We start from the raw sequence: 16,352 nt of genomic DNA on the forward strand, positions 1-16,352 counted from the left end.
AAGTTGTTGATCATTAACAGTGCTTAGCTATAATCCCTCTTCCCTCTCAGTGGAACCATGTAGTCACACACACACACACAAAAATGCCCCCCAAAACCAAAACCCAACAAAAAAACCCCAACTTGTAAGTGCACATGCTTTTGAGAAGGTTTTCCCAGTAGGCTCCGTATACTATACAGGTTTTCCTTTTGCAAGTATTAAATGACTTTATAAATGACTGTGCTAAAGGGATTGCACACAAAGGATGGCTTGGTCTCTGAAGTGTTTAGTGTAGACGTTCTGGTTTTGGACAGAATTGTTGCAGTTGTGTGTCCTCTGGGGTCTTCCTGAGGAAAAATGATTCAGACGCTAGAGTCTGCTAGGTAATTGGGGAAAAAGTGGCATGTATGTGCTTTGTGAAGGTTACTCTGGTGCTTAAAAGAAGACTTTTCCTATTTTTCCCCAAATAAGACTAATGAGAAATATCTACTTTGCATAGAGACACATTCTAAATACGCTATACACTTCACGAAGAGGCAGACACTTCACATGGATGTACAAAATCTTGCTCACAGAGCATGCAGATCAGTCTCTTACAGAGGAACGCTGCAGAAGAATTACCTTGCTGAGATTAAGGAATCTAATATTAAAGCCTGGAAAAGAAGTAATCATGAGACACAGGCTCTCAGTTAAGCCAGAGACTCTATATACTTAGAGAAAAAAACCCATAACCTTTCAATTTCTCTATTATGTGAATAATTAAGAAATAATACCCTCCTTGTCAGTTTTATAGGATTACCTCAAAGTAAAAAAAAAAAACCCAAACCAAAACCCAAAAAGCCAAACAACAAAAAACCACACAGAAACCTTAAATGAAACATTCTTTGGACGTACAAAGTGTAAGTCTAGGAAGTAAAGTGCCAAAGTCTAGTTTTGCCAATCTAGCAGCTTTGCTACACTTACACCTTGAAAGTTTCTTCTAAGTGACATGTGTAGTTTTTAAATACACCACTGCATCAAAGAATGGTGTTGGATCGATGGTCACTGGTGTTTGGGGTTATTTCTCTGCTGCTAGGGAAATGAAGGAAACCAGAACAGTTTCTATAGATATCCTAAAATGATTGCCCATACTGAAAAACTTGAAATGCTTTTATGAAGCAATGCCTGTTGAGTATGTGCCTTTGCCTTTTCTGCAAATTCAATTTCAAGATTCCCCTCTTCATTTTAAAGCTGGTAGAAGATAAAGACAGATGACATGTTTCAGAGTCATTGTCATATCTCGAGATGCCTCTCAAGACCATCTTGTGAAGGTAGAGAAATATGAGAATGGTAAGTCCTGTACCGTTCAAGATCAAGAACAGGTTGACAGCTGTGATAGTCTTAAGAACAAAATATTTTATTCATTGATAAAACTATAGTTTACGGTAGTATTTACTAAATAAATTATAGAATTTCTCTTTTACAAGAAACAAAATCAAAAATATTTCAAAGACAATATATGTACATAACATAAGGCTTTGTTATAAATAACATTTTTTCTCCTTTCCACCAACAGTGAAAATATATTTAGAGGGTAATTGTATATGCAGGGTTTACCCTAACACTTGTATGACATCAGTTCCAATTTCTATTGATATGGACCTAAGTGATTAGAACAGAAAAGTCAAAACAAATTCGGTTTTTTTACCACTGTGCTTATTTTTAAATAGGTAATAGATTTTGCTTGTGCATAGTTACAGAATGCATGCAAATGAAACCACTAGAGAGCTGATAAGAAAATATAACTTTCAAGTCCAAAAAAGGTGATTGGCAATATAGTAGAAAGCAGCCTGAATACACAGTTCTTCACAGTTCAGCACGCAAAGCAGATTATAGCAGAATGTGGAATGTTTCACATAATTTTTGCCAAGTCCATCAATCCTTTCTATGGTTCAAAGACCCTGACACTTCTTAGAGTAAGTTCAGTTGATTATTACTCTTTGTCTTTGAGGCTCAGCAAATTCTTCCTTCTTAAATTAGGAGTGCAGAAAGTGCTCTTCATTAAGCATGGTCGCTTCTCTTATTTATTCTTCATGTAATCTTTGTTACTGGAAGTACAGAAATGAAAAGTCAAGAATTTTGTTTATTTGTTTCCTTACAGCATTATAAACAGGTAATATCTTTCTTCCCCTAAATAGGCTGCAGCACAGTTTGGCAGTTTTGACCTTTACCCCTAACAAAAAGCATGGGTTTCTCTTCTTGTATAACCACTAACCCCCATGGTTTTGCAGACATTGCAGTACACTTGCATTACCTGAAATAGAACCACTTGCTGCTGCAAAATGCTGAACACTCTGGACATCAGAAAAGACAGTCCAAACAGAGCACTCAGCAGTTCACAACAGCTTTTATTACCTTGCAGAATTGACGGGGCCTTTGTAACTTAGAAGCGTGGGGGGAAAAAATGCAGTCTTTGTACATCATGTATAGAAGTCCTGTTAGCTTCCGCATGATACCCTTCCCCAGTAGAAAAATCACGCCTATCCAAAAACTTTCAGGCACAACTAATGCTCTAGTCAATGTCATAGCCATCATTCTATTTAACAGAAAAACCCAAACTTAGTAACGTTAATGAATTAAGAGTTTTCTACAGTGTCTTCTACAGAAGCAGCAGTTATGTAATAACAAGTAATTGATCACTTCTTAGCATCTCTATGGAGTCAGAGATGAATCGTAGAGAAACTGTTCTTTGCTGAACACCTTATTACTGTGACTCAAACTAAGAATAAACTGACAGGTGAACAAAATATTTCAGTAAATTGAATGCTTCTCAGTTAATATGTCCAACATGGAGCAGGACACAAAACCAAAGACATCTGTAGTGACCTTACTCTAAAACGTTATTAAAAAAAAATAACGAAGGCACAATTTCCCATTTATTAAACAGATTTTTAAGGTCACCTTTAAATTGTGCTTTTCAATACAAGCATTTAACTAACCTTTAAATAGTTCAACAACAATCTTATCTTGGCTGTGAACAACAACAAAAAATCTCAAAGGCATTTTTAAAGCTTATCTTAGAAAATGATAACCAGTAGATTTAAATCAGTATTTTTGTTAGGACTTCCAGCACTAGACCTTGAAGAATAATATTTCATATTGTTCTGTGGCAACCTTTAAACCTGTTACTGTATTGTGCAGCAGTGTTAGGGAGCTCATAATCACAGATGCTAGTGAGTGCAGTGCTAATTTCTCAGAGGCTGTTCTCTCTCTAGGTAACTGTGGTCTGGCAATGAAAGTCTGTCTATGGCCCTATTATACCTGAATGTGCTAAGGCAGTAAAGTAGTATGTACTTATAGGATGCAGAACAATTTAATATGCAAAGTGAAGTTGTTGGACAAGTGAGTAAAATTAAATGAAGTGATACTTTAAAAAGAATATGACATAAAGCTAACAAACATTTAAAATTTTTTTTTTTTAAGAATCAGTTCAGCAAAAAAGGTGGAAAAATGCTAGTACTGATAAACAAAATAATGTTTTATGTGTTTTATGAAGCCAAGATAAATTAGTCAAAATTTTCACTAGCACCATTGGTTTCTGGCTGAAAGCTCAGATCTGAATGACTGCAGGTCCGTTTTTGACACAACTTCAGACCCTCTGTGGCTTTGTCACTACTTTTCACTCTCTACGAGACTAGCAGTATTGATGATGCTAGCTTTATGCTATTCCAATAATTACATAGTGCAATTATGACTAGGTTATTCTTGTTCCTTTCCTCTGATCCTTCCAAAGCATTTCAGAGGGTTCAGCGATGGAAAAAAAAGATCAGCAAAACTTGCATAACAGAGTCAGAGAAAACAGACCTGAGAAACTCATAGCAACTGCTAATTGGGTACAGAAATGCTGTTTGTGGTACTGATGACATGTTATGGGGGTGGGATTTTCAGATGTTCATCTTTGTGTGAAGCACAGCCCAGTTCTGTGTATATTATTCTGGAAAAAGCTCCCATCTACTTCAAGGCACAGAGAGTTGCTTAGAGGATCATGTCCTAACCACTGCACAGCTTTTGGGGTTACTTTGATTGTGAATATAAGAAACATTATTTTCTGATAGAGACTGAGTTTGGCCATTGCAATTGGAGTTTGGATCCACTCTCTTAGCTGTACCCCCTCCCTTCCTGGCTTCTTGTGCACCTGGCAGAGCATGGAAAGCTAGAAAAGTCCTTGACTGGTATAAGCACTACTTAGCAACAACTAAAATATCAGCACGTTATCAACATTATTTTCATACTAAGTCCAAAACACAGCTCTGTGCCAGCTACAGTGAAGAAAATTAACTCTATCCCAGATAAAACCCTGACAGTCTGAAATTATAAGTAATGTACAAATGACACTATAAGATGCATTCCTATAATCACTGTCTGAGATGTCTCACATGGGTGTATAATGGATTTACAATGTTTGAGCCTCCTTGAGGATTTTTATATTGGAGTACTTTTGTGCTATAGTTCTCCTTCCATGGATTTGTTTTTGAGCTGATTGATTTCCTCATACGGTGCATTAAAAGCCCTGGGCATGAGAACATGTAGTTTAGTGACAACACATGCTGGCATTGTAGCACTTGGCTTATTCAGGTAATGTATTAGTTGTAATCTGAGATGGTACCTTTTTAAGTTAAACAACACATAATTCCTGTGTGTGGTTTTCATGCAAAGGTCACTGAAATGTTGCTGTTATGTTGCTTCCTACATAATGTTGCTTCTGCAAGAACACCTCTGTCAAACTACATTCAAGTGCTTGGCTGTTGTTTCACCTCACTCCAGGTTTCAGTTTTATGAGACATACAACTTCTTTTTCCCCTCCTTTTTAGGATCATGCATGGATGGATACAGGGGTAACAAAGATAACATGGGAAAGGAGTCGTTACCTCACTGCATAAAACAAGAAGGTTTGCCCCCCTCAGCCTTAATTAAACAAGATTCTACTTTGCAGAAGAGTGCTTGTTTTGTTCTGGTATGTGCATGTAACGTTTTAATGATTATTGTGCTCTCAACGGAAAGAAAGGATTGTCTGTAAGTCAGCAGGCCTGAATTCCCTTCTCATAGTCCCAGAATTGATGTTCAATCTACCGTGTTTCTCCATCAGTATCTTCAGAGGAAACGGTGAGGCAGAGAAACTGATGCCTCCAGAAAAAGAGCAGCATGTCAAAAATTGAGGTATGCAGCACAGTGTGACTGTGTACGCTGTACACTTCTTAGCTTGTTTTAACACATACACTGCCTGGGAACTGCTTTAATTTCAGCTGTGCTTGTTATTACTCCACAACAGCACCCTGAAGAAAACTGTGACATGGTTAGAATTGAACAAAATGTTATGAAAGATCAAGAAACTATTTCTGAATGAGAAACAAACACCTCATTGAGTAGTTATGGTGGAAGTACAATCCCCTACCCAAAGTTGTACCTGACTAGGATGCTTCATTCAGTCAGAGCAAGGTGGGAATTTTCTTCTCTCAAAGAAGAGTTTATATGAGAAGAGAGCGCTTAGGGTGCTAAACTGGAAATAGCTGAAGGAGTGAAAATATTTGTAAGAGAAAGTAACCACGAAGATGAGTTAGACAGTAACCTGGCAATTGGAAGGGTTTGAATATGAACGAGGAAATGCTCAAAGAGACAGGCTTTAATATAGAACTACGGGAGTGAGAACAGGAGAAAAGAGGAAGAACACAGAAGAGTAAGAACAGCAGACAGTTTTGACAGTTTCTAAACAGGCATTATAGACCAATATATGTATATCTGCTTATCTGTGCATCTACAGCAGCTTTGAAATACAAAATTAATCTTGAGCAATGTTTTAAGACTTCAAAATCATATAATAAAATTGGCATTTGGACACAAACCACAACGTAAGTAATTCTAAATATAATAATATTATCTATGCAACTCAGCTACACTAACCCGACTGTAAATATGCTGGGCTTGCTCATCACTACAGTTATTCCATTCTTTTATTTTACTGAAGCCCTTATCAATCCCTTGCAACTGTATCTTCAGTGTGGCTTCTAAATCACATACACATTTTGTCAGCCCCTCCTTCAACAACAGGAGGCAACGCTGTATTTCCCTGTAACAATTTCTGTACTACCTAAGAATCTTCCATTATATATTCTTCAAGCAAAATAGTTCATTAATGAAAGCCTATAGGCAGGGCATATATTTTTTAATTGAAATCCTACGTTTACCACTAGATGACTTAAGATGTACAGCATCACAACAGAGCAAACTTCAAAGTTTGTCACTGTGCCATGTACATGCATGTTCTTTTTCCACTGTAAGAGTAAAGGAAATTAAGCCTACTTGCAGTGAAACAATTAAAGTAATTCTTAAGCATTACTACTCTGATTTTACTGATAATGTAGTTTGTCAAAATATGATGTCAGCTACCTTTATAAGTCATTTCAGGGGTGGGCTGAGAAAACACAGTGGAGTAGTTCATAATTTCACATTTTGCTCATTCAGGGACAGAAAACTCAATCAAAGAATTTGGGACTTCAATGCAGAACAGAAGGAACAAGGTGACTTTAAGTTATTCCTTAATTTCTAAGTGAAATTATAACTTTTAAGGTCCTCCATTTTAGGTACCAGACCTTAGTAGCACTGGACTAAGGTATTCAGCATCAGTTGCACTTGATCTCTCTTAAGAAACTTTTGCAGGATTGGGTTTAATATCCTACTAATCAGTTCCACAGAACACAGTATACTTTTGTATTCAACAGTGTTTGCTAACATTTAATGCTTTTCTGCTTATGTATTAGCTGATGGCACCTGAACTGACACCAATAAATAGTGCTTCAGGGGAATTTTAGAAAGAGACTAAGTTTATTTCCAGAGGAAGAAGGAAACACTGTTTTACTCTGTTGTTTTGTTGATTTCTATATCAAAGTGCTAAATAGATGAGTGTTACCTTCTTTCTTACTGGCTTCTGTACAGAACACCTTTTTATCTCAGATGGCATCGTTTGCTTCCAAGTATCTGATCTGATCTACTGCTGTATTACATATTCATAAAAGCAAGAACCCTTTAATGTTTTTAATTCTCTGCAGAGAATAATTTCAAATTTCCAACTATTTTATCTATCTGCTTCTATCTTTCTGCAATCTTTAATGAAAAATTAACATTATTTTAACAGAATATTAAGGTTTTGTTTCCCACTGTATGGTACTAGAATATTTGGAAATAATTTGGATTGGCTTATAGTTACTGCTCAGTGCAGATCATGGCTAGTCATATTTTATTCATAAAAGCTAGATTTCTTAAGTTAAAGATTTAAGAGAAAATAAACCAATGAAATTTTAAAATAAACTTGGATTTGATGATGTTCCTAACAGTGCTGCTTACAGTGGCAGGTGCACAGAATGCTGGTTTGCTGAACCTAGTCTTTGTTCAGAACCGAGGAACTCTGGGCCCAGACCAGCCCTGTAGTTGCAAACTCAAGGTGTCTCTGTACCCATGTCCTAGAACATAAATTCTTGCTGTTACTGGGTAAATCCTCAGTTTCGACATAATCTGCACAGTATGAGTCTGCATGGATTTCCCTTAGTGTAACACCTCAAATCCAATGCTCTTAGCTGTAAAAGGAAATTTTTTTTTGAGAATGTCTCCTCTACCCCATGTTACCTGACTATCTGAATCTGTAGAGAAGACTAGTCAGCCAAATGTCATTTTTAAGCTGTGTTTTTTTTAACAGTAAGTTAACACAATATCATTTTACTACAGTGTCTTTTTTTTTCATTCATGAAATAAAAAATTCATAGCTCTTAATTTACTAGAGGACTAAAATTTGTCCAAGAAGTTTAGCTTTTCAAAACAGGAGGCAAAAACATTAAACAAGTAGCGGAGTGACTGAAATTAAGCAAGGTAAGATATTTTTTGTTATACTATCTAGCGGATAAGATTACAGCATCTTGCCTTGCAGTAGAAAAACAGACAAGGATTATTAACTATGGGATTAAGGGAAAATCTGGGAATGCCATTTAAAGCTACACTGTCTCCTCATGCTTTTAAAAGGTCAAAATGTATCTTATAACCTTTCCAATTGAGATTTAAATCACGTAATGCAAACACAATTGATTTGCTTTATTTTTGAGACATATATTAGAAATGACTGACCTGTTCCTAGTGTCCTTGAGACATGCATCTTTCCCTTCTAGCCTGGTTTTAATAATTCTATAAAAATAAAACTGCCTTCTGCCTCAGCAGCAGTGAGTCAAAATGATGACACAGCACTGATCATTTAGTATCAGACTTTCCCAACCAGACCTATGACCTTTGGTCACGGAAATAAACACTGAGTGTTTGTACATCATCCAGAGTTAAGTTGTATTTATTCTGCTGTTGATACTGATCAGTTGAATACACATATACTTACTGCAGTCTCCCAGACATAATAGTAATGAATGCTTTACAAGCTGAAAACTAACTAAAGAGATCACCATCATACCTAAAGCTCGGTGTTTACAGAAGGTGTTACCTATGCCTGTCCCTAGATTTTCAGGGCATTCCACCATCCACCCTGTAGACTTCAAACTCTAAAATAAGCACTTCACAGTGCTGAGGAGTGTTAGTGATAAACAAGATTGTTATACTATAAACCAAATTCAAAAGTTATCAACAAGAAGCAGTTTCTCTGTTATGTCGGCCAAGAGAACCACAGAACAGGCCAACCTTTTGTGAGAAAGGGAGCCTAGAGGAGATTATCTAGCACCCTGTCCCATCACATCTTGAAAATCTCTGGCAATAGGAGCTCTACCATGTCCTTGGAGAGATTATTCCAGTGATTTATTGTTTTATGATTCTACAATATTCTGGATCTGTTAAGACAAAAATCAGAAAACTCCAGAGGTAAGAAAAATAAAGAATGCAGTCAACTTTATCTAAAAAGAAAACAGCCATGCCTGTGTGAAACATTTGTTAGAAACCTAATGAACAGGCTTTCCTTTTTGGACCCTCCTCCCTGGTACAATTCTTGCCATACAAATCACATTTATTTATGAAAATAAAGGGGAAAATATTACTAGGATAGTATCAGAATTGTTTAATTTGTGCTTTAAGAAAACAAACCTTTGGGGAAAAAAGCCAAGCTTCACATACCTCCTATATCTATACTGATATCTATACTGATATTTTCAAAACAGCCTAAAAGGGGTCAGATGCACAAAACTTCACCCAGTTGTAATTGTGGTTGGGTGCCTACTGCTTTTATGTCTGTGGAATGTAAGCTGCAGGTACCAAGAGAATTTTTAACACAGGTGCTATGAAGACAACCAAAGATATAGGCTTGAGCTGATCTTTCAGCAGACAGATAAACTGCTCACTAAGAACCAAAACAGCAAAGAAAAGATACATTTTTAATCATATTCTAGCCACCACAACTGGACAACCCTTCAGAGCAGAAAGGGGAGCTGTTAATAAATTTCATAGTGAGCTCTACTTCACTAGCTTCAAAATCACTGATGTAAACACAGAACCTTCCTCTCAGAAAATTTAATTTCTATGTTGTGGAATATTCAACATGAAGATGAAAGATTTTTTTTTTTCTTTTTCCTTCTGTGGAAAACAAATGATTGGGAACCCCCCCTCTACCATTTAGAGAGAAAACTGAAGGTCATTTTGGCATACTTATTAACCCAATAGTTAATAGGCATGTATATTCTTGAAGGATTTACTTTGGCAAGGTACTTAAGCACGTGTCTCATATAAGAAATACCTCATCAATGAACCTCTGGATCTTGAAGTTAAGTCACTTACTGAGCCTGACTCAAAGGAATTGCAGGGGAAAAAGCCCATCAGAAACAGTTCGACAACTTACTAAGTAGACATCCAAAACTGAAGCATTATCATTTTCCATTTCCAGTGTGCTCTGTTCTGAAGTCAAATAGATGGCACTATCTTCTAAAGTGAATGTTGAACTCGAAGGCAACCCTTTACTGCAGAGGAAAGACTACAGTCAATCAAAAATACAAACTACAAAGAGCTCAGTCATATCTGAAGATTAAAAAACATGTTTCTCTTTTAAATGTAAAAGCTTCAAACACTTGAAAAGAGGGAATGTAAATGGACAAATATAGATGTGTTGACAATAGCTAGATAATTGGCAGCTTATATTTGACTAACCACATTTTTTATTTTTATATTAACTAAAATTTTATCAGGAAGTAATACTGTTCCTAAACTCTAATTCTTATTTAAAGAATGAATCTATGCCACAGTAAATGTGGGATAATTTCATTAATTTCAAAAGAAGTTACTTCTGCATTACACATGGTGTAAATTTGGGCAGCATTTCTTAATTCAAAATAGGGAAAAAATATTCCGTAATTAAACACAGTAGCATTGGACTTTTTCATGCTGATATGGGACCACTTGCAGACAACAGTTCAGAAGGGAAAGTGGTTGAAGAACAAGAGTGTACTGTAGTTAGTACAGCTCTGCAAGGAAGCAGTATTTACAGAGAACATGCACATTATTATTTCATTCACAGATATGATTTTTTGTTCTCTGCTATCCAGAAAGAATGTAAAACTACACAGGAATCTTTTTTTGTTTTATAAACACACTTTGAACCACAAAGCTGAAACTCTCAATGGTGTTCTAATGGAGTTAGGTGCCCGTTATCACCTGTCCTTACTAGCTGCCAGAATCAGACTCCAGGCTGCTTTGAAAACTCAACTGTCAGTTTTGCAGAGACATATTTTAAAAGTTCTTATCTATTTACACACAAGGGTAAAAACTATTCTGCATTATAACTGGGTATAAAAACATGGTTACAGCCATCAGTCCAGGAATGACTAATTTCCCCCTCCCTTTGCAGTACTTCGTAGTTTAAGTGTTTCAGGTGGGGCATAATTTCAGAAAGGGCAAAGCTAGCATACAAAGTAGGAAAAAATTCAAATGATCAACAAAATAATGACTCATCAGTCACCCTCATGTCATATTAGTATTAAGTGCACAGCATTACATTTGCCACATTATAATTTTTTTTCTTTTTTTTTAATATATGGCATATTAAGCATCTTTTCAACAGCAAGACTATTTCTTTTGTCCTGAGGGTGACCCAGCTCCCACTGACTTAGTAGGATTCTTCTCATACCCACTACTTGTATTCTGTTGAGCAACATTGCAGTCACATCAGTTTTCTGCCAATGCTTCATTTTATGAAGTGGGAAGAGAGACAGGAAGGGAAAAAATGGGCTCTTGCCAGATGTTAGACTATGTTTTATCATCTCCAACAAAATAAGCTCTGGACTTAAGGTCCTACTCTTGCAAATGGGGAGGCAAGGGAAAGACTCACTTTTACTTGCAGAATTTTGATCTCTGCTATTGCACAGTTCAGACCTCAATGTGCAAAGGCCCATAAATGAAAACCGTGTGACACAAGATGAATGTGCAGTGAGCAGCTACTACTGCTATAAAAGTATACAAACCCAGTGGTCAACCCTTCCTTCTGGAAAACAGTGCTCTGCATTACTAACTGTAAAGCAAGTTGGGCAGGCTGTGGTGTATGCCTGGCTTTCATTCCTGCATCAGGTTAGGTTTAAAAGCAAAAAAAATTAAAATAGATATTCCTTTCATATACTTATCAGGCCACATCACTGCCACCTTCACTGCTGTTATTTTTAACTTCTTTCACCTCCAGAAAACCTCTGGAACCTTTACTCAAGATGAGGTGAGGATTCTGCAGTTCACACCAGTGGCATTTTATTTTATAACCTTTGTGTATTAGAAGACTAAGACCTAGTCCTATTATTCCAGTTTAATTCACTGGCTTACTGTGGCACTTACTTTTCTTTCTCTCTTTTCCACTTTTCCACTAGAAGGCACTTCGCTTCTTTTGCTCTTAGTTTGCTTTGAAGTGTGCCTTTTTTTTTTCCTACCTCTTAAAGAAACACACTATACAGTCAGGCAGAAAATGAGGGTTGAAACAAAAACAGTACGTTAAAAAAGCTTATGGTTTGAGATAAGAACAGTTTAATAATTAAAATGGTTAACAACGGCTCCTATAAACGTCACAACTTGGTTATTTAGCAGTGAACTGCCTAAAAGAGAGATTTAATATATAGATACAAATAATATATAAATGTATTAATATACAGAAAGCAAACAGAGAAAAGGGGCAGAAGAAAGTACAAAGATAATCTTACAAACAGAAAACAAACAGTGACTGAAGTCCCTTGAAAAATCAAGCATGAAAGAAGAGAATGAAACAACGCAGATTCCAGTCCACCTTTTTTCTTACAGTCAAAGATCAACAACTATTTGCAGATAGCAATCTCCTTGCTTCTGTGACTTTCACACTGAAAAATTAGAGGTAAACTCTGCAAGTAAGGAAGACTTATCTCCTGCATGAAGAATTGTTTATTAGAAGGGGAAGTGTAGGAAAACTGTTGCAACATGGAGCTTTCTTTCATATACCTTAAATTTAATAACTGGATGTTTTTCTCTGTTTAAAAGACCATGAACTGACCACTTCGGGAAGCTAATCTGTAAGGTATAACGGAGAAAGTGGGAATTCCAAGCCACTGTCATGTTAATTTGCAGCCCACCCTGCTGTCAGTATGAAAGGAACCACTTTTGCCAGGAGATGAACTCTAATGCAACTGCAGTATAGTGCTTATGTGTAATAATGTAATAACACCTTCTTAGTTACAGCTGCTTAGTTAGAAATCATTTTCATGGCAGAAAGTAGGAAGAACATGCATCCCAACTGGCTAACTAATTGACTATGAACTACACGAAGATATCTAAAAGAACAAGATTTCCAATTTTCCTATGAGAAGGGGGAAAAGCAAGAAGCTTTTCTTTTTTTTTTTTAAGGTTAGTGTTAATGTGGATCCTATTTTAAGAAGCACTAAATATTTTGTCCTTATGCTGAAGTGAGGAGAAAAGGCATATTTCTAAATCAGCACACTTCAATGCATTTAATAAAAAAACAGGCTCAAGTTCTTTTCCTCTTGAGTAGAAAATAAAATAAAAGCTTCATTTTCCAAAATGCTTCTAAAATCCTCTCTTGGATGTGAGATGCAAAAAAAATCCTCACTCAAATTAGCTCAAATAGTTAAAGTTAGGGATTGCTAGTTGCAAATATGAAAAATGGGGTGTTGGGCACAAGATTTTCAGTAGGAACAATTAAATTAGACTAATTTTCTGCAGATTTGTAGAACAGTGTAACTTCTATCCATTTTAATCTAAGGATGATATATGTAAGATCCTATTAAGTTTCTAAGGAATAAAGGAAAAAAATTGTCACTTTGTCAAGGAACTAGCATAACCAGGCAGGATTATATAAAATAAAAAAAATATCAATACTACTACTACTACTAATAATAATTCAAAAGACTGGTATCCTTCAAACCTTCCCAAATGTTAATTACTATTTCTGTCCTTCATATTCTCTGTATACTAAACTGAAGTGACAGTTTTATAAATAAAAGACTTCTGTTTTCTTCATGGAAAAACAAATACACCTCGTATAATGTGTCTACTTGCAAGTAGGCCTGCAGGACAGGTGGAACTCCTCAGTCTCCTTTCCAAGCCATTGTATAGCCTTTGAAGAATGGTAGAAGCAGTGCCAGGTAGTGACAACTGACTGAAGCACCGACCAAATTTTGGTTTGTTGGGTCTTTTTTGTTTTGGGGTTGGATTTTGATGTTTTGGGTTTGGTTGGTTGTTGTTACTTTTTTTTTTCCTCTTTTTTTTTTAATTTTCTTTTTTTTGGTCCACCTGCAGTGTGAAGAACAGCTCTTGCAGGAATATAATTACCAGCTTCTTTCACATAGTGCCAAAATGCAACAGCCATAAATTAGAATGAGCCACTGTGTCTCCCCCATTGTGAAAAGTTGTAATAAAAATAGGCTTTGATGTCTATCTTTGGATTGCAAATATGCTTTCCAGTAGCATATCCCACAGAATATTTATCCCGTAAATAGCAGTGCATTTGCAACGTCCAATGTGTTTGAAACTTCAGTAATAAGCAGCGATCTTCACAAGAAAGTTCACACCAACATAAGGGGCTGCTTTTAAAATGTACCAAAAAGAAAAAAAAAACAAAAGCCCCAACACACTGTTCAGACTGCAATGTCAAATTATGTCAATCTGTTCATCCACCATAAGGAGGCAAAGGATCCCATCAAATTACGAAACATGAAAATGTTAACTCACCCTTTTAAAGTGATGTTGATGAATTTTATTTTCTGCAGACTGGTTTATGATATGGCAGTATTTCTCAAGGGGAGACAGTACAGACAACCAAAGTATGAATCAACATTGTCTATTTGATGATACTGCAATTCGATGCAAATTGTGGGAAGGCTCACTGCTTTCAGATTTATAGTGCTGTTTTGACACTTACAGCAGTGATATTAAAAAGAAATCCATAAAAAAGCCATATATGTATTTGCTGGTGAAAGACACATTAAGCTAATATTCCTTCCAGAAGGCTACCGATGTCTGTTACCTAACAATTGCTAATTCCAATTACCTGTTGGTACAGTCAGGTAATGTCACAAGTACCAGCAGAACCTCAGATCTGCAGTAGCCTGCTGCAAACAGAACATACATTTTTCAGGAGGTTTTTATTTTTCTGAATGGGTGGAGCCACCTTGTGAACATTTTAGAAAAGACGGGTCCCTCAGTCATGAAAGCAAAATAAACCTTCAAACAGAGCAGTCTTCTCACTCTGCCTTGAGGCTGCCTACCTATACAGCACAAGAACTGAGGAAAGACTCAAAAGCAGGGGTGATATCTCTTGTTATTCACCAGAACTTTTATCAGAAACTTCTAGACAGTACCTCTGAGCAAAAAACCAAGTTAAACAGGTAAGATATAAACAGGGTACTATATTTATTTACTGCTCTATGTTCTAATAATTACTCTGTTTGCTTAATATCCTGTTGAGTTACATAGCAGTGGTACTCTTTCTAGAGATGTGAGAGGATCAACTTTCGTAACTGGAAATATAGTCATCTATCAAATCACACAGGCTACTTATCTGAAAGAATTATGAATCTGCTACATATTAATATACCTCTACAGACTTAGAGAAAGAACCGGTGAAATTAAAGGGTCACTCAAGGATAATTACAAAACACCACACTGGATCACTTGCTCAAAGCAGACTGAGGAACTTCTGTTCACAGGACTAGTCCTTTAGTCTTAGGTCCTTCTTCCATTGTTAGGTACCCTGACCTTTGCCTTTTGGGACAGCACTGATCCACCCCAGGTGCAGAACCTCTGCTTTACAAAATACTTCCCTATCTTACAAACTTTCATTAGGGAAATACTCCTGCTAGGTCTTTGAAAAAAATTAGCTGCATTACTGCTTTCTTGCCACCCTTCACAGCTAAATTATTGAAAATTATTCAGAATCTCCAATAAGGGCAAATATACTGTGACAGAATATGAAGTCTCTAGGTTTGTCACAGTTACTAATAATTTCTACTTAGAGTTTCTAGCCTTTATTTTATACACATGCCTCAGCATATCAGTGGGCAAAGTTTACATATGAGAATCAGTCAGCTCTCCTTGCTTTGCTGGAGTTAACGTTTGTTCTGAATTCTTATTTGCTATGTGGTATTTAATATTGAATCTAAGTACCTCCATGAAGAAAATACTTAATATATTTATATTAAGAGTAGTTTCACATGTTTAAATAACACATCAGTAGAGCAGCATTATAACCACACAGACTTCTTTAAATAAGATCTGTAAGAAAGCAGCAATAATTTTTTCCAGACTCTCACATTATTAAGCATTCTCTAATACCTCAATGACTAAAAGATTAAGTGTAAATGGCTCAAAAACTTAAATCGAGAAAGAATTGTATTTCTTTTTCAGGAAATCTGGATGCCTCACTGATCCCTTGATACTGGACTGGTACTAACCACTCGGTACTTGATACTAAGGACTGATAATCCTTAACACTGAATTCCAGGATTAATCAGTATTATTCTGGCTAAGAAAATAACTCATATTATAACCTAGACTTCAGTGAAAAAATAGTAGGAAAAGCAAATTTCACATTAATCTTTCTTAAGACTATGAACTTCACAAGATAAGAGATCATCATATTAGGTATATGTATGAGGCTTAAACCATTGACTTTTAGACATGTCTTAGTAAATTAATGAAAATGATCCATCATCCAGATTTGCTTTACACATTTGAAGCAGAGACGGAAATTTTGTATTTTTGTGTGTCCAGGACAAGCGTTTACATGCTAAGAAAGATTCTATCTTCTATTTCCACAAACACTTAATAAATCAACTACAATAAACCCAAACATTAACTTTCAGCACCACCGGAGAGGGAGGAAATCTGTTCACTTAGATGGTATTGTT

The 16,352-nt window shown here is 36.1% G+C and overlaps 1 protein-coding gene across 6 annotated transcripts in view; it reads right to left on the reverse strand.

Moving 5' to 3' along the window:
• Window positions 1-1,354: 1,354 nt before the first annotated feature.
• PIP5K1B (phosphatidylinositol-4-phosphate 5-kinase type 1 beta) overlaps window positions 1,355-16,352 on the reverse strand; it is a 112,670-nt gene continuing 97,672 nt past the window's right edge. For all 6 annotated transcript variants that reach the window (XM_064437994.1, XM_064437997.1, XM_064437999.1 and 3 more), the window contains 2 exons: window positions 9,827-9,944; window positions 1,355-2,066 (listed from right to left, as the gene is read on the reverse strand). In XM_064437994.1, the coding sequence (XP_064294064.1) occupies window positions 2,064-2,066; window positions 9,827-9,944 (121 nt within the window). In that variant the 3' untranslated portion in view covers window positions 1,355-2,063. The remainder of the gene's footprint in view (window positions 2,067-9,826; window positions 9,945-16,352) is intronic.

The sequence above is a fragment of the Phalacrocorax carbo genome, chromosome Z (genome assembly GCF_963921805.1).
Source record: "Phalacrocorax carbo chromosome Z, bPhaCar2.1, whole genome shotgun sequence".
Lineage (NCBI taxonomy): Eukaryota > Metazoa > Chordata > Aves > Suliformes > Phalacrocoracidae > Phalacrocorax > Phalacrocorax carbo.